This window comes from Micropterus salmoides, unplaced genomic scaffold (genome assembly GCF_014851395.1).
Source record: "Micropterus salmoides isolate LMB-PRFRI ecotype aquatic unplaced genomic scaffold, ASM1485139v1 Ms_hic_scaffold_7, whole genome shotgun sequence".
NCBI lineage: Eukaryota > Metazoa > Chordata > Actinopteri > Centrarchiformes > Centrarchidae > Micropterus > Micropterus salmoides.
In genome coordinates, this window is record NW_024044459.1 from 4124995 (window position 1) to 4143509 (window position 18515).

The window sequence follows — 18515 nt, forward strand, 5'->3', positions numbered from 1 at the left end:
CAAATGACCCAAGGAAAAGGAGGATCCACACCCAAAGTCAAATAAATCACTCATGCTGGTTGTGAACATACACTTACTAACACCATTCTTAGCACACTGTTGAGCTGGACATGTGGATCTTCAACACTGATGAAGATCCACATGTCCAGAGCAGTTTACATCCCATGAGAGCCTTGTTAAAATATCAACCATAATGCCATTGTGTCACACAAACCAAAGCTTGTAACCATGACAGTAGAGAACTATGACACCTTACCCACCCAACACCCCTACCAACCACAAACAAACCCAGAGAGTGAGCTCACGGCCCCTTAGCAACAGCTGAGTCTGTCTACAGCAACAGCCCTGCTGTTAAAATCAGCGTTTGGGTGTGGATCCATTTATGGAGGAACATTACAAAATGGGATTTCATTCAACTCTGCATATATGATTCCACAGGGAGCCCTGCTTAAAGACTTGAATGTGTGAATGAGAGCAGGTAAGAGCAGCCACAGAACTTTAAACATTGTGGGAGAGTTGCTGAAAGGCAGTGTAATGAACTGTAACCGTAACCACACACACATGCTTTCTGTTAAAATGCTGTTGATAACCCTGCATGTCCAAGTCACTGAAACAAAACGGCCGAATCAGTTCCAGAGGTGTGTGCCTTCTGTTTTCCTTAAAAATATGTCAGGCTGTGTGAACTGTTGTGTAGTAATGTCCCAGGATAGAAGGAAACGTCTGCCATGTCCTCTTAGACTACACACAGAGTTTAGCCCCAGTCAATCCAACACTATACTGACCAACTGTTTGGTAATCAAAAGGAGTACACACGTATTGTAAGTCAGTCTGTGTGCTTAATTCCCATTGTGTGCTTTTGACAAGATTTTTGCAGGGAGTTTGATGACCATGTATGGGCTGCTGGGCTGAAAAAAAGGTTGTACAAAAAGTTACATTTATGTCGGTCAGTCGGATAGTTGGTCCTCCACTTTGGACTGACTGAAATATCTCAACAACTACTGGATAGATTGTCATGAAATACAAACACTTATGGTCCACAGACCATGAATCCTACTTACTCTGGTGATCCCCTTTTCTACAGTCACCACCAGCAGATTGACATTTTTCGCATTTAGTGAAAAACCTTGACAGCAAATGTATGACTTGCCAAGAAAAATAAATGTTAATGTCTTTGGTCATCCCCTGACTTTCCCTCTAGCACCACCAGCAGGTCAAAGTACAGTCTCAGCTGTATTGAAGATTTGTGTTTAGTGCTAATTATCAACCATAGTTGTCAGCTGTTAGCATGCTAATATGCTAAACCACTGTAAGATGGTGAACATGGTAAACATGTTAGCTTTGTCATTGTGAGCATGTTAGCGTGCTGAAGCTCAAAACTATCGTGGCTGTACACTCTTAATATTGTTATGATTTGTAATGCAAATATTTTTATTTATTTATTTATGTATTTATTCCAAACTTCTACGTACAGTTTCATAGCCTTTTCTTATTTTAGCCCTGTGATTATATTTTTTCTCTCTCTTACTTGTTGTGTGTACAACTGGGTAGAAAGCTGCAGCAAACCGTTGCCCTTGCATGGACAAACAAAGTTGTATTGATCTTGTTGAATATTTGGTGGTTCTAATGCCAAATAGGCCTACCCAACAAAACTAAATCTAAAGTGAAAGGATTTTTTATAAGGTGTGTTTTAGAGAATATGCAAAGATGCAGATAATTAACTATATTCAGAAGGGGAGACTCTGCATTGGCTTTGGAAGCTGAGCCTTTAGCCACAATTTAACATGACTCATTAGCAACAATTAGGTGGTGTGAATTTTGATCCACTGAAAGTTTTGGAGTAAAAAGCTGTTATTTGCAGACAGAGAGTTATTTAGAGGGTTTTACAGAACACACACATATTGCATGACTTTTGTTACAAAATGCCAGTGAGAAATGGTATTTGATTAGATAAAAATGTTAACCTACTTCAAGCTATCGTTCATAACCAAAGCCAAATATAAATTTGGTGTTATCATGGTATGCAAACAAGCCAACACACAGTAAGCTATATTCAAAACATCCTACAGTCTGTACAATAAGTCAACAGTCATAAGGCCTTGTTTACCCCTACCTCCTCAATCAAAATTTCCTGCCCCCAGAATAATGTGGTGTGGCTTTCATTGACATTGTCAGCTTTTCTTTCTTTTTTAAAACAACCATCAACTTCTTATAGGGAAACTAAGATAATCAGTCCCTGCAGCTGCACTATGTGGTGCATAAAATCTTTGTCAAGCTCAGAATTACCTTCTCTCAGCCACATATAGGCTACCGTAAACTGCATTTATCATAAAGCTGCGGTGAGACATGCCCAGCATGCACAAATACAACCTTGGTGTTTCTGTAAAATTAAACACTAAAGCACTTCTGCCAATTCTAGATTTTTATATGAAGTGTTTATCACTCAATTTTAAAACAATATAAAAAACAGAACGGTTTTCTAGATGACTATGCTGAAATTAGCATTTTTGTGTCTTTATAAGAGATTCTGAGAGATGACAGGAAGACAACAAAGGTCCCTGGACAAACTCAAATAGGAGACACTGGTTCGTACATGGGACATGGTCAGGTGCCAGCCATGAGGAAATTTGAAATTATGAGAGGGGACATTGTGAAGGAGGAAATTTTAAAAAAGCCAAAACACATTCTGCAATAATGATTATCAACACCTCTCAATATTGACACAAACACTGAGAGTTTGAGAATGAAAATATGAATGTGAATCATGCTAAGGCCTTCACAACTACCAACCAACCCCAAATAACCCAAATAAACAGTTGATTATGGTGATGTGTAAGACAGTGCTGTCCACCATCATCATCATTAAAACACCAAATAATGGGAAAATGTAAAAGCTCTATAGTTGCAGATTTACCAGGAAAAGCTTCCTGTATGCAGAGTGAGGAATATTTACGCCAGGCCATGTGGTTGACACATTATGTGAACATACTGAATCAAACATAAACTCTGGTTTCACTTAGTGGATGCAAACAAAGGCATATTTTTTTAGGAATGTTTTAGCTCCATGACAATAAATTCAATACAGATTCTGAAGACATACTTTGAAGTTTTTAATTTATGTAATACATTCATGCCATATTCCAAAATCCAAGAACACAGGGAACACCCATTTATAAAATGTCACAATCAGAAGTTTAAAATCCATACCAGTTCCTATAAAACAGGTCAATGTATTGCCTTTAAACTCAACAATACACACACACTCATTAAATGAATATATTGTGAGTCAGTATACTACACACACTGTGACTGACTGTGCACCATCTGTCTTTGCAGAAAAACATGTTGGATGTGTGATGAATGAGAGGAGGAAGCGTCAACCAGGGTGTGGTGCAGATGAAAGCATGTATGTCCACAGCGAGCAGAGGAGGAACTTTCAGTCTAAACCCTTTCATGAGAGCACAGCGTTCACTTTGCTTCCACTGAGACCGCAACCATATGGAGACACAGGGCTTTCCTCCAGAGGCTCTGAGCTCCTTGGCCTGCAAGGTGACTACATGCTGTCTGTCACCTTTCCCACAAATTACATGACATGGCATACAATTATGTTCTGCCATGACATGCTGGCATTTAAAGTTGTTGTATCATCTTGTGTCATTTTATTCCTTGTCATTTCAAGCCATGCCATTTAATTTTGTGTCAAGTCAGTTTATGTCGTGTCATTTCATTTTGTTTTGTGTCATGTCATGTAATTTCAAGTGTTGTGTGTTTCACTTTAGTTCAAGTTGTGTAATTTAATTTAATGTTGTGTCATTTTATGACGTGCCAGTTAATTTCATGTTATGTCATTTTATGTCATGTTTCATATCATTTCAACTTCACAAGTTGTCAGTATTGCCACTGCTGGAGGCAAATATATCTATGTTTAAATATGTAATTGTCTCATTGTTATTCCTGTCATAGTACAGGGGTTCTGCTGTCCCCTCCAGCAGAGGCCCAGCAGTGGGAGGGTGACACACAGGGTGACACCACAGAGCAGAAATGGGGTAGATGGGAGCCTGACACTGCTGAGCAGTCTCAAGGGAAGGCTGGAGAGCAGAACAAAACTCGCATCAAGGTTCAGGACTGGGAGCAGACCTGAGATGACCCCAGAATTCCTGTTCCAGACTCCCACTGTGTGCCATCACAGAGATCCAGTCAGTGGCGCAGCAGGTGAATTAATCATAAATGTTGATTTCCATGTAGCCTCTATGCTGACTGATGAATCAGTATTAGTAGACAGCATGGGAACCACAACTTGGTTCATTACTCTGTTGATCATTTATTCCATTTGTTCAAAGATGAAGGTTGGATGTGCTGAGTTACCAGTTTTCATGTTCCGTTTCCTTCTAACAATCCTTTCTTCATTATACTGGAAAATTCATGCTTAACACCTGCTCATCAACATGGAAACTGCACTGCTAATCAAACCAAATAAGACCTTTATTATGGCTGTATAGATAGATAACTGAGGACTTACCCAATTTAGACATCATGTTAAACCATGTAAAACAAAATGAATCCATGCTTACTTAAAGCATCTAAATCTGATCTAAATATCCAGAGTCTGTTCATATTAAGGTTTATTACAAATAAGCAGTGTAGTACTGATACATGCTACAGTTATAATTAATTAAACCAAAACCATGATCAGATTTTTGATTTTAAAAATTCTATCATCTGTTTAGTCTAACTCTATCAGGAATTAATCTGGGTGGTGATGGTGCATAGATAAGATGCTTGCCTTTGGTGTGGGAGACCTGGGTTCAATTCCCACTGTGAGACATCCACCATGAGTCCCTGAGCAAGACACTTAACCCCTAGTCGCTCCAGAGGTGTGTGACCTCTGATGTGTATAGCAATCTTTTTTTGGGGGGGGGATAAAAGCGTCAGATAAATGTAATGTGGATTCTTACCTTTCATAATGGGGACGGAAGCTGCTGTTTACTCACAATGCTAACCACTTGAAAAGCATTTTTGATCAACACGCACAAACACACACAGGCATGACAGCTTCCAACTGACTGCAAATCTCCATAATCATATTCAGACAACATGCGTATATGAGTTCTTCTGGCTTTGGGCAGAAACAGCTGTTCTTATTTCTGGTGACTCAAACAAATAATCCAATTTCATTGCCAATTGACATGAAAGTTTCTCTGTTTTGCATTCTTTCTATGTTATTTGGATTGGGGGCAGTGTATGTTTTTGCTGCAGTTTGGGTAATTGCCTTTTGGATATCCTTGAGTGATAAGCAGACACAGTTGTTGAAGTTATGCTCCATTTATCATCCGGCCCCAGATCATAGCGTTTAGATTATTGGCAAGCTGCAAATGACATCTGCAGCATAAATGTGACTGCATTCAAAGCTGCATCTCTGACCGTGACTCGCTCTCCTCGCAGAAACTCCCACAACCCCCTGCGACAATAAGAGGCAGGCTCCTTATGGACAGCCCGGCGCCGCAAAGGTTTCAGAACTCCATCTGTATCTGCCTTCATCACTCTGTTATGACGAGGAGCAGGACCCTGAGACTGAGGAGATGAGGTATGAGTTGTTAGTGGTGGTGTTTGGGGTCGTGGAGGCTGTTGCGAGTCATAGCAGAGCAGCCATCTGCATCATTTTCATCTTCTGTTCCTTGGATAATGTCTTTCACGTCACATCTATGGTTTTCACCCTTCTTTCCAGAAACTGGAACAGAGTTTCAAAAACAGGTCTCAGAAGTGATGTCAGTTTGAGGGTGGGGGAGACAAAAAATATTTTCCCAAGCAATTAGAACAACTGCAGTGCACGTAAAGACATGCCAACTGGATCTAACTGGGATCTCTTATATCCATGGAATCAATCCGTGCAACAAAAAAGCCAAAGAAGATGAAGTTGTAGGATGTTCAGTGAAAAAGACTCCCATGAAACATTAATGTATATTATTAACCCTGTTACGTGCAGCATCAGGCAGCTGTTTTCAGTAAAAAAAAAAGTTCTGATAAACCGACTGTACACTATCTGCCCAGCACCAAACAGCTGGTGAAGAAAGAGGAGCTTTTAGCAGCTAAAGAGACATATAGAGCCCAAAACAGAGCTAAAATGAGAGTAAATACCAGACAGAAACACAACTCCAGATGAATGCTAATGTTGCTCCATGTCTGCTGGATGTGTAAAGGTGCAACTTTATAAGGTGATAACATGTCAGTGTTGTGTTTACAGCTTGTTGTGCTGCCCCTAAATGTAGTTTGAGATAAATTTTACGTTCATAGATATATCGAAATAATATCACATAAACTCACATAAGTTAAACAGAGATTTATTATATGGACATTTAAATATCACTGTTTGCAGTCAGCACACTACTACCAAATTAGACATGAACATTAGGATTATTACTACAAATAGGGACCAGACAATAAAGATATCATTATGTGTTCTGTCAGGACACAAGAACAAATGTCTCAGGCCTCACTAGTGGCCCTTAGGGCTACACATTTCATTACAAGGATGGTGTATGAAAAGAAAAACATGATGATGATTTACAATTTCTTTATGTAAAGTTTTCCCCGTGTGACTAGAGGAAAAGCCTCTGGGTCATTAAATACTTTTTCAGCCATGACAGATAGTTGAACTTCCACTATTTGAAGGTATCTATGTTAAAATTGTGTTTCAGTTTTTGAGTCGCATGTAAGTTGTTAAAAAGGTTAATTCTTTACCAAAGTAATACCAATGTAATTCAGAACAAGATAATGATAGTATGACTTTTTTTTATATATCAGTACATGCCCAACTTTAAAAGAACATAGCGACATTTTGGGAACTCCTCTTGTTTGTTGTCTTACAGAGTCATTTCTGTGCTGTACAAAGATAGGTCCATTACATGTTTAGAGTGAGACTGGATGCTGAGGGGAAAGCTTTCAAAAGTTAGGATGTGTTTAGGGTCTTGACTCACTGCATCTTATGTATCTGTGCCCCTTGCAGGACTTTAGCAGAGGAGACCAGCGCTCAGGAATCTAAGGTCAAACCAAACAATGTAAACCCTTCACACACCAGTCAAGACCAGCCAGGACCCGGCGCTCCACAGCACACCTTCTGATGACATCACACCGGAGGACTCTGAGCACAGCTGAGATGTGAAGCATATAGAGTTCAGAGCAGAAAACAGATGGAGCCAATTTGCCCCTAAAGAACATCCACGTGGGCAGAACAGAAAAGAGCGATGGGGAAACAGGCCTCTGCTGATAAGGTCTGCAACTGTCCACAAATGGAGGCTCCATAACGAGAGGCTGGGGAGTCTGCCAAAATAAAACTACCCCACAATAGAGTCTGGGGGCACAGGAAAATAAGAGTATATAATTATGTACTGCTGGGCCACTTGAGAAAAAACAAAGTAGTAAGAGAAACAAAATAAAACTCACAACAGGAACATATACAGAGACAAGACTGGGGCACACAGGAGAGCAACCAAAAAGGAAATATTGCAAAAATATTTGACAGCAAAGTAGCTGTAAAGGTAAAGAATGTAAAATACAGAGACCGTGTGAACAGAAAGGAAAAGATGTACAAAAGTTAAACTATTGGTAATTCAACAAATATGACTAAAGGGATACAATTTTTTTTTTTTAAGTATTTGAGCATGTTTTAGGACTGTAACGACCACTGAGGATACTGATGCTGCTTCCATGCACACATTATTTGTAACTATGACATTAAAAAAAAAATTTGAATTTGTGTGGAACTTTTCACTTTCAGCAAATTGTAAAACAGAACCACACTGGCTCCGGGCCCTCCATGGGACATGACAGCTTCAGATCAAAAAACTTCACACAGTGAGACTACCTGCAGTGGTCCAGAGGTGTGCAGCTGCTTATTGTTCACAGCGTGCCATGTCTGTACAGTGTCTTCTTTCTGGCCGTCTCTCAGTGCAGAGGTAGCAGATCATGCACCACACACTGCGCTCTGGAGAGATCAGGACTCCACTGCTGCTCCGAAAAGGCCTTAGACCACAGGAGCCTGTCGGCAGAATGGAGGGGAGGTGAAAGTCAAGCAGAAAAGGAATCTGACTGAAACTTTGTGTGTTTAGCTCACTCTAGCTGTCATTCCTGGAAGTCCATTTCCACCAGGATCACTTCATTTTGACTTAGTATCTCTTGTTTGTCTTACAATGCTTTTTATTAATATGATTCCTGTTTTCATCTGTTCTGTTATTTCTTGGTAGTTATACCAAACTACATGCATGCTAGTCAGCCCAAACCCCATCAATGTGACTCATAAACAGAAACATTGGCTAGACTATAAAAATAAATTGAAGGTAGGCCTATCCAGCAAAATGAGGAATTATTGAGTCTGTTTGGCTGGAGTGCCATCTGTGCAGACTGTTTGACTGTGGTTGGCTTGTGGCAGAGCATACGGTCAAAAGTGACATAGTGGCTGTTGAATTTGAAGGTGTATAAGATGGTAAGCAATGAGCTGGTGGCTCTGTCTGTCTGTGCAACACTTTGGTACATGACACACTGTGTCAAAAACTACTGGGCAAATGTTTCCAAAATCTTCTTTGGATGTTTGTGGTTCCCAAAAAGTGGTGGAAGAAATATTCTGATCCTTAACATAAGTAAAAGTAGCAATACTCCATTACAAGCAAGAGTTCTGCATTCAAAATGTTACATAAAGGGTTATCAGCAAAATTGAAGTATTTAAAGAATTTAAAGTATTTAGAGTATTTAAAGTATTTAAAGTATTAAAAGTAAAATGTATAACGGATTCCGTCAGTGTTTTATTAAACATTGCTATATTGAATCATTAATACTGATGCATTAATGTGTAGCAGCTTTTTAATATTGCAACTGCTCAAGAAGAAGCTCCTTTGAACTATTTTACATAATTTTGGGAAGTTAAACTGAAAATGATGTATGATATTTTATAAGCTGATGATGATATGGCATGTAAACTCTTGATCTGTACATCAACTGGTAGCTGTCAGATCCATTTAGTTTAGTAGAAGTATTAAGTAGTATAAAATGGAAATACTCAAGTAAAGGACAAATACTCTAATTTAGTTATAATTCTATGATACCAGGATCTTTCCTCTAATCTCACAAGAGCCATTAGATTTCCATTTGAATATACTGTATTGTCAAAGTCAACTGGGGTTGCTCAGCACCAATTATTTTAATCTTCATCACCACATGGCCATTCCTCTAACCTACTCTTACACCTACAGTAAATGATCACTTCCCCGTTCATGCCCCCAGAGGGAGAAGCCTTTAATTTGGTGATTGCACATTGTGTTCTGTAACATCATCCTGAAGACGAGTGGTCTTATTGTTCTGTATTCCTGTCCTTTGCCCTGTTTCCTTTTGTGACATCGAGCTCTTGCAATGAACTATATAAATAAAGTTACTTACTCACATTTTTGGCCCCACGACTGGGTGATGCTCTAAAAACAGTAAAACCTTGAGTATAGTTCTTGCAGCTCTATGCTGCTGTGTAAAAAACACTTGAGTCTGTAGACTGTAGGGGCCCAGACGGTGATATGAGCCTTACTCCCTTCATTTTTACACTTTACTGGCATTATTTAGGTTAAAGAAGACAAAGCATTACCAAGGATGAAGTATGCAGCAGCACTGAGGGAGAGGATGATGAGGAAGATGGTGCCTACACCTAGATCCCCCATGGCACACGCATTTGGACAAGCACAGGGGCTCTCCACCCAGATCTGCAGGGGCACCTCAGTTCTGAGGCTCTGGTCCCGGATAAAAGAAGTGGACTGATTTGGATTACAGTGGTAATGAACAACTGTCAGCGGCTGCTCGCCATGAGCTGGGACAGGAGAAGAAGACTGGCTATCAGGTCATCACACTACAGTGACAAATTGATCAGTGATGTGAATTATATGTAAGTTTTGTGTTGCAACTCACAAAAATATGAGACAGACAGCATCTTCACAGTGTCATTGTAGAGAAATTCATTCCCATCATGTTTTCCATAGCTGATAAAGCGTCTGTTGAGCCTGTGATACCTATAAACAAAATAACACAAAAAAAGAACAAGGACTTCTTTGACTGTTTGAGTCACCTTCAAGGTATGTAAAGGATACAATCTCATATGTGTTGATGATAGCATGTTTACTGAAGGCTCAATGTTGACTTCAATCCAAAAAACAAGCAGTTGCAATACTCCCAGACATGTATGTAAAGGCCAGGGGCCAGACTTTTTTGGAGTCCTAAACAGAATTTCAGATCATCTCTTCCTTACCCTAACACCCCCCCTTTTTTTTCAAAAATAATCTTTGCAATCTGCAAAATATGCACCACAATCAACTACAGTTAGTGAAGAAAATATCCTGTCACTGTTCACGGTGACAGAATATTTTAATAAAAAATAACAAAGAACCCATGGTTTCTTTATTATGGAAAGTGTTTAATACTTGATTTCAGTAACAGTTGTAGGTGTACCTCTTCCTGTCCTTCACTTCTCAGAGTTTTTATTCTGACAGCATGGTGTTTTCAACTCAACTGAAAGTTAATTTCCTTTCTTTCAGGGTAAGAAGTACAAGCCCCTGGATCTGAGACCCAAGAAGACCAGAGCTCTGCGCCGCCGACTCAACAAGCATGAAGAGAGTCTGCGGACCAAAAAACAGCAGAGGAAAGACCTCCTCTACTCCATTCGCAAATTTGCAGTCAAAGCTTAGAGGCTTTTTCTATTGATAAAATAAAATCTGTGTCAAATCAATAATGATAAAAGCACAAGTCTTCGCATCTTCAATATGTGTGTTGGGGTGCCCCCTGGTGGCCACTACTCTTTCAACAGCTGCTCGGTTTCAAATCTAGCCTATATGTGATAATCTTATAAAATATAACGATTAAAGGTTAAACCAGTTGTCCTCAACATTTTGTACTTTAAGCAAATCGAGCTGATAGCTCTTCTGTACATTACTAAAGTTAAATACCGGACTTTTACATGTAACAAAGTCAGAGGAACTGATACAAGTCAGTGTTGACAGTAACCAAGCGTTTTAATTTCGCCAGCCTTACCTTATAACTAGCAAGTCAGCAGTTTATTAAAATATTTAGCAGGTATCAAAATTGCTTTACATTTGGTTCAGACTATGTTTAGAAGGTTTAGCTGAATTATTGCAGGTGTCTCACTTGTTCAAAGCACTGTGCTGTGAATTACGTAATAACCTTTATTTCTTATGGTAAGGGAGACCTAACGGTCAAAGTGACAATGGCTACAGTTACACAGGACCATGAAGAAGTGTAAACGTAGGAGGAAGGTGCGGCTGGAAACATTCTGAAAAAGTATATGTTCAACAAAGTCCTGCTGTTGTGAATCTCAGCACTGACTCGTGTCTGCTCTACCTGACGATGAGGCATGCAGCGACATTAGTGCAGTCCGTCGCTCCTGTCAGGTCTTCTGGCTGTGAGAATGGCTGGCAGGGGCTGAAGGACAGGAGCGTCTCTGCGCTGTTCTCCGGCATGTCCTCTGCTGACACGGGCTTCAAACGGCCCAGGAAACCATCCGCATCTCCCATAGCTTTCAGGTTTATCACCCCGCTCCCATCCTTCATGATGCATTTGCAGTTGTTGACTTTGAAGCAGCCTGACTTAGCAGAATTCGGGTGAGTGGAGGGAGATGAGGAAAACATGCTAAAACAAACTGAGAGCGCCAGGAAGACAGTCTGAAGGCTCATAGTGACCGCGTGCACCAGCGCAGAGGACAGTGACAACCTGCGACTTGTGAGGAAACTAAGGAGCAGCTGACAGCACCATGAAGTTAGGAAAGTAATTAGAGTAAAGGTGATTGCCATTCCGGACATTCCGAAGGCCCCCAGTCTTTCCAAATGCAGTAGTAAAACGCAGGCGTGCAACCTCTGGCCTGCGTTACAGAAGGCAGGGCCGTGGATCACAAATGTGATCACACCGAGCCGGGCCTCCCTCCACTGGCTTCCTGTTGTTTTTTAGAAGTGATTTCAAGTTATTTATTACTTGCAAAGCTATGAAAGGCCTGTCCCCAAGTTATTTCGCAGATCTTTTAGTGTCCCTTCCCGTTCCCTGAGGGCCTCGGATGTGTCATTTCTGGGGTCTCATTTATAAAACAGTGCGTAGAAACCTCACTAAAGGTGTACCTGCGCCCAAAAGCCAAAAATGGCGTGGGCCTACGCCAAAAAATATTCAGACTTATAAAACCGTGCATAGGTACATCTGTAAGCAAGTTCCTTTTATAAATCACAATCAACTTGAACTGGGCTGCATGTGAGGGAGCTCCTTGTCCTACCCTTCAAATGCCCACAGTTGCCTATAAATGGTCAGTGAAACGCCCATCATTAATATTAATAAGTACTGACTGCAGGAAGAAAAGGAGGCAAATTCTACAAAAAAGAAATTTAACTCAGTGTGACAGCAACATTCCTTTTGGTGAAGCTGAAGCATGTGGTTTGGTGGGTAAAAAACTTTCACGCAAAGCTTGTGCACTGGAGAAAAGGGGGCACCAGAGCTCCACCCCTTTATGACTGATCTGCAGGAATGGGCATCCCTCCTGAGTAGTGACGTCACTGGCTGGAGGGGGACACACACGCGCAGGTACTAATTTGGATTCCCCCGTTTGAAAAGAGAGTAAACCAAATGCATTCCCTTGTGTTTGAACATTTATTTAGGCTACACAAACAGTCCACTCACTTAACGAGGCTGCCGATGAGTTAAAAGAAATGTGACTTGTTCTAAATGACAAAACAGTGTTATATTTCCATAAATCTGAATGAGTTATGACTATTCTGATGTTTGGACTGAACAACATGGAAGTATGCTGCTCTCCTGCAGAGTCTGATTAAGCACACTCCTTTAGTCTGTTGAGTCAACCATGGAGTCACCACTTTGTTATGAAAAGTGAGAAATTAATACTGTAGTCCAAGAGCTGCTGCAAGAACCTCTAATCATGACAAACACTGGCTTTAGGTATACATCCCATGCCATCGTTGACTCATGATCCTTTCACTGCCATTCTAAAACAGCAGAAACGTACAATCCAAACCACCTGCTTGTCTCCGCGGTAAATAGGGGAACATTTAAAGAGAATAAATACACTGCTCAAAAAAATAAAGGGAACACTAAATTAACACATCCTAGATCTGAATGAATGAAATAATCTCATTAAATACTCCTTTCTTTACATAGTTGAATGTGCTGACAACAAAATCACACAAAAACTATCAATGGAAATCAAATTTATCTACCCATGTAGGTCCGGATTTGGACTCACACTCAAAATCAAAGTGGAAAACCACACTACAGGCCGATCCAACTTTGATGTAATGTCCTTAAAACAAGTCAAAATGAGGCTCAGTAGTGTGTGTGGCCTCCACGTGCCTGTATGACCTCCCTACAACGCCTGGGCATGCTCCTGATGAGGTGGCGGATGGTCTCCTGAGGGATCTCCTCCCAGACCTGGACTAAAGCATCCGCCAACTCCTGGACAGACTGTGGTGAAACGTGGCCCAGATGTGTTCAATTGGATTCAGGTCTGGGGAACGGGCGGGCCAGTCCATAGCATCAATGTCTTCCTCTTGCAGGAACTGCTGACACACTCCAGCCACATGAGGTCTAGCATTGTCTCGCATATGGTTTCACAAGGGGTCTGAGGATCTCATCTCGGTACCTAATGGCAGTCAGGCTACCTCTGGCGAGCACATGGAGGGCTGTGCGGCCCCACAAAGAAATGCCACCCCACACCATTACTGACCCACCGCCAAACCGGTCATGCTGGAGGATGTTGCAGGCAGCAGAACGTTCTCCACGGCGTCTCCAGACTCACGTCTGTCACATGTGCTCAGTGTGAACCTGCTTTCATCTGTGAAGAGCACAGGGCGCCAGTGGCGAATTTGCCAATCTTGGTGTTCTCTGGCAAATGCCAAACGTCCTGCACGGTGTTGGGCTGTAAGCACAACCCCCACCTGTGGACGTCGGGCCCTCGTACCACCCTCATGGAGTCTGTTTCTGAACATTTGAGCAGAGACATGCACATTTGTGGCCTGCTGGAGGTCATTTTGCAGGGCTCTGGCAGTGCTCCTCCTGCTCCTCCTTGCACAAAGGCGGAGGTAGCGGTCCTGCTGCTGGGTTGTTGCCCTCCTACGGCCTCCTGCACGTCTTCTGATGTACTGGCCTGTCTCCTGGTAGCGCCTCCATGCTCTGGACACTACGCTGACAGACACAGCAAACCTTCTTGCCACAGCTCACATTGATGTGCCATCCTGGATGAGCTGCACTACCTGAGCCACTTGTGTGGGTTGCAGACTCCGTCTCATGCTACCACTAGAGTGAAAGCACCGCCAGCATTCAAAAGTGACCAAAACATCAGCCAGGAAGCACAGGAACTGAGAAGTGGTCTGTGGTCACCACCTGAAGAACCACTCCTTTATTGGGGGTGTCTTGCTAATTGCCTATAATTTCCACCTGTTGTCTATTCCATTTGCACAACAGCATGTGAAATTGACTGTCAGTCAGTGTTGCTTCTTAAGTGGACCGTTTGATTTCACAGGAGTGTGATTGACTTGGAGTTACATTGTGTTGTTTAAGTGTTCCCTTTATTTTTTTGAGCAGTGTATTCCAACTGGACTTAGTTGTCCAAACGAATGATTTACAAACCAGTCTGAAATTTGACCCAAGCTAAAAGCCACAGTTACATTGAGAATTCAGCACATTTCTTGTTCAAAGAGTTGAAGAGGACTTGAAGATGTCATTGAAATCCTAATGACACCTATGATGTTGGGGGTTGCCTTTAAGGACACAACTCAAACCCTGGAGAACCCTTATGTAAATGAGAACTACTGATTTTTGCTTCAATAGAAACAAATATCAATGTGAGATATGTTTGCAGATAAACAATGCAAGAAATGATTCGTCTTTTACACAGATTTTATTTTATCAATAGAAAAAGCCTCTAAGCTTTGACTGCAAATTTGCGAATGGAGTAGAGGAGGTCTTTCCTCTGCTGTTTTTTGGTCCGCAGACTCTCTTCATGCTTGTTGAGTCGGCGGCGCAGAGCTCTGGTCTTCTTGGGTCTCAGATCCAGGGGCTTGTACTTCTTACCCTGAAAGAAAGGAAATTAACTTTCAGTTGAGTTGAAAACACCATGCTGTCAGAATAAAAACTCTGAGAAGTGAAGGACAGGAAGAGGTACACCTACAACTGTTACTGAAATTTTCTAGAGGTGGACTTCAGTATTATACTTTGGTATAATTTTATAAAATCAACACAAGGTCATAGAGTGAGCATGAAGTCTTTACATGTCAATAATGTTATTTCAATGATCTGTTGCTACATTTATTTATATATTTTCATATTTGCATTAGTAGGTGGCCAGCTGAGTACACATCTACCATCAGAAGGTAGGTCATTCCTTTGAAAAGGGACATCACAGCACTCTGAATCTTTCCAACTAGGGTTAGGACATGCACTTACATGCTGCAGACAATCAACCCATCTGCTTGGCATACCATGACAAAGACTTTTAGGCAGCTGCCCTACAGACCACCTCTTCCATTCTGTTACATCCTCAAGTGCCACAACCAGCAGTAAGTATGCAAATTTCCCTTAATGGCCATGTTCTGAATGCTGTTTTCTTGGGAAACCATCTTTATGCATCATCCGTCATCCTAATATATTCATGCAGCCACAGTATATTTTCAAACACCTTCTGAGTAACTATGTAAATGATCAAAACAAAGTGTGGCAACATGACAAGTGCTCAATGTTGCAGGGAAACTGATGTTACACCATTAAAAGCAGTCATTAGTTGGGCCTTTTCTACAGTGTGGTATAGAAACATTACTACTATTGATTAATTATCAACTCCCAGTAAACAGCCAAGTCAAATAAAATTAACGCTGTCTATGTAAATAGTCATTATGAGGAATACTAAGGTCATCTCAAGTCTCAGTCTTTTGGTAAGCAGTGTTGAATGCATCAGCAAAACATCAGCTCAACAAATATCATCTTTGACCAGAGAACCAATGAGGAAAATTTGAAGTTCCATACAGACATGTCATGTTTGTGCTCAGTGAGGAGCTGAGCTTGCTACAATCTATGGTGGCTGCTTTCTCTCACCTTGTAGAACTTCCTCAGGTTCTCCTTCTGTGTCTGGTTGATTACAGTCAGGACTCTGGCGATGGATTTGCGGACAACACGGCTGCAAAGAACAAACAAAGTCAGGAGCTGATTTTTGCACCCCAGATTTTGGTTTAGTGACAAATCAGCCTCAGAAGTAGAGTTGTACACAATTAAAGAAATAAATAAGATCCAAGCCCACTGTTAGTCTGCAGAAGTTTAATTCTGGCAGTCTCAGACTTTTAAAAATTTTAACAAGAAATTTTAAACATACTGCCTCTTGCACAGGTTTCCTCCTTATTTTTCTATGTACATAAATATCCATTGATTATGAGGAATATTCAGGTCATCTCGAGTCTCAGTCTTTTGGTAAGCAGTGTTGAATGCATCAGCAAAACATCAGCTCAACAAATATCATCTTTGACCAGAGAACCAATGAGGAAAATCTGAAGTCCCAGGCAGACATGTAACGGACAGTCTGTAGGGGTTTAATTCCTCTAATGACTTGTAAATTTTAAAGTTAGTTAACGTTACGGTTTTCATCCTTATTCTATAGTGGCAGTGTGGAGCCTAAAAAATCCAAACCTATTAGCTACAATAATTTAGTGAACTTTGTATTTTAGTTTGGTTACCATTTGATAGTACCCTTGCACAGTACTGACGCCATAACACATTTATATATGTTTATCAACCGTGGGGCTCTGCACACACAGAAGACAGCTCCTGTACATGTCACGACGTTATAGCCAGAAACAGCCATGTCAACTCTGGACCAACCTGGTCAACTCGCAAGAAAGTGTGGCTTAGCGCTGATAAATCATTTTCATCCAGCAAGTTACTTACATCTTGGAGAGCTTGGAAGCGGCTCCACCGGTAACTTTGGCCACACGGAGCTGGGACAGTTCATTTTTCAGGTCGTCCAACTGCTTGAGGAGCTCTTCCTTCTTCTTGCCCCGCAGATCTCTTGCCTTGATCTTGGCCTGGACCACGATAGAAGACATTCGTTAACCACCGTATCACATTATTAGACTCAAAGACGCCATCTCAAGCGGCTCGAGAAGCATCAGCTCTTTTAACGTTGTCAGGAGCTCCTATTCCCGACACGAGTCAGCCAAGCTAACACAGCTAACGTTATTAAAGTTAGCAGACCAATAACTTCACGTCTTCACATCATTCAAGCCATCTGCTACCAGTATTTACAGTGAAATATCGGCTGCACGTGTGTTCTGTTAACATTATCCAGCAATAATAGCAAGCAGGCTATCGACAGCCTGCCATATTGTCATTGGCTTAACGTTACGGTTAGCAACTACGCTTAGCAATGTCGGTCTGTACCACCCGAAATATAACATTTAATTCAATTCCGTTAGCAGCCTACTTATAGATAAATTCATAAACAACTACCCGAGAAGCTTATGTACACGTATAATATATTTTTAATGGGGTTTAGTTGAGATAAACGTGAAAAAATACATAAATGACAGACGAGTGTCAGCTCCTCACCATGTTCCCTCTCGCTGCCCTGTTGGAAAGGCCGGACGCACCGCGTGCTCAGAAAAAGTAGTTTCCGGAGAAATGTCTTCTTCTTCGGTCTGGATTTCAGATCGACATCATAAACAGCGCCACTTATGGGCGCAGCGTTGGAGAAGCAACCGAATCAAGATGCAAGACAAATTTGGAGAAAGAAACAACGTAGAAATCAAAAGGGAATATCATTTCATAATCTCTGAGGATTTTAAGTCGTTTCTAAAGGTAAATTAAAATATTATAGAATATACATTGCAAATGGGAAAATGTATGTAGGCTATACTGATAATGTTTTCACCTAAACTGAAAACAAAACTCAAAACACCAGAAAAAAGGCTATTAGGCCTATAGATATCAGCAACAAACACAAATAATTAAATGTTCCAATACCACATTAAGAAAACATGTATTGATAAAAGTATGAATAAACACATATTAGAATAAATAAAATTCAATATTTTTATATATTTGAACCCATTCAAAAGTTTGGGGTCACTCAGAAAATTTCTTGTTTTCAAAAGAAAAGAAAAAATTTATGTCCATTAAAATAACATCAGATAATAGTCAGATGATAATCAGATTGATCAGAAATAAAGTGTAGACATTGTTATTGATGTAGAATGTTGTTGCTGCACACAGCTGATTTGTAAGGATATATCTACAGAGGCCCATTATCAGCAATGATCAGCCCTGTGCTCCAGTGGCACGTTGTGTTTGTTAATCCAGGTTTATAATTTTTTTAAATGCTAATTAATCATTAGAAAAGCCTTTTACAATCATGGTAGCACAGCTTAAAAACTGTTGTGATGATTAAAGAAGCAATAAAACAGGCCTTCTTTAGATTAGTTGATCTGGAGCATCAGCAGTTG

General features: G+C 40.8%; 3 protein-coding genes across 3 annotated transcripts; 1 reads left to right on the top strand and 2 right to left on the bottom strand.

The window, feature by feature from the left end:
• Positions 1 to 283: 283 nt before the first annotated feature.
• LOC119891965 lies at positions 284 to 7316 on the top strand. Its single transcript, XM_038703985.1, has 6 exons — positions 284 to 478; positions 3334 to 3546; positions 3961 to 4209; positions 5440 to 5581; positions 7001 to 7137; positions 7188 to 7316. The coding sequence occupies exons 1-5, from the start codon at positions 469 to 471 to the stop codon at positions 7113 to 7115; spliced, it is 729 nt and encodes a 242-aa protein (XP_038559913.1). The 5' UTR covers positions 284 to 468; the 3' UTR covers positions 7116 to 7137; positions 7188 to 7316.
• On the bottom strand, positions 7219 to 12023 carry LOC119891964. The gene is made up of 5 exons (XM_038703984.1): positions 11380 to 12023; positions 9937 to 10037; positions 9620 to 9838; positions 7859 to 8032; positions 7219 to 7345 (listed from the first exon to the last, which is right to left on the bottom strand). The coding sequence occupies exons 1-4, from the start codon at positions 11835 to 11837 to the stop codon at positions 7887 to 7889; spliced, it is 924 nt and encodes a 307-aa protein (XP_038559912.1). The 5' UTR covers positions 11838 to 12023; the 3' UTR covers positions 7219 to 7345; positions 7859 to 7886.
• A 2887-nt stretch (positions 12024 to 14910) lies between these two features.
• Positions 14911 to 17737, bottom strand: rpl35 (ribosomal protein L35). The gene is made up of 4 exons (XM_038703986.1): positions 17623 to 17737; positions 16963 to 17099; positions 16120 to 16201; positions 14911 to 15103 (listed from the first exon to the last, which is right to left on the bottom strand). Exons 1-4 carry the CDS (start codon positions 17623 to 17625, stop codon positions 14954 to 14956), a joined length of 372 nt encoding a protein of 123 aa, XP_038559914.1. The 5' UTR covers positions 17626 to 17737; the 3' UTR covers positions 14911 to 14953.
• Positions 17738 to 18515: the final 778 nt, after the last annotated feature.

What these genes read in the sequence shown, in the direction of transcription:
- LOC119891965 (XM_038703985.1), top strand. An exon ending in TGAGCTCCTTGGCCTGCAAG is followed by an intron (nt 3,547 to 3,960) that starts GTGACTACATGC and finishes TTCCTGTCATAG; the next exon opens with TACAGGGGTTCTGCTGTCCC. An exon ending in CCTGAGACTGAGGAGATGAG is followed by an intron (nt 5,582 to 7,000) that starts GTATGAGTTGTT and finishes TGCCCCTTGCAG; the next exon opens with GACTTTAGCAGAGGAGACCA.
- LOC119891964 (XM_038703984.1), bottom strand. Translation starts at nt 11,837, where the DNA reads ATGTCCGGAATGGCAATCACCTTTACTCTAATTACTTTCCTAACTTCA. An exon ending in GCTGTCTGTCTCATATTTTT is followed by an intron (nt 9,839 to 9,936) that starts GTGAGTTGCAAC and finishes CTCCTGTCCCAG; the next exon opens with CTCATGGCGAGCAGCCGCTG. An exon ending in TGCTGCATACTTCATCCTTG is followed by an intron (nt 8,033 to 9,619) that starts GTAATGCTTTGT and finishes TTCTGCCGACAG; the next exon opens with GCTCCTGTGGTCTAAGGCCT.
- rpl35 (XM_038703986.1), bottom strand. An exon ending in GCTTCCAAGCTCTCCAAGAT is followed by an intron (nt 16,202 to 16,962) that starts GTAAGTAACTTG and finishes TGTTCTTTGCAG; the next exon opens with CCGTGTTGTCCGCAAATCCA. An exon ending in ACCTGAGGAAGTTCTACAAG is followed by an intron (nt 15,104 to 16,119) that starts GTGAGAGAAAGC and finishes CCTTTCTTTCAG; the next exon opens with GGTAAGAAGTACAAGCCCCT.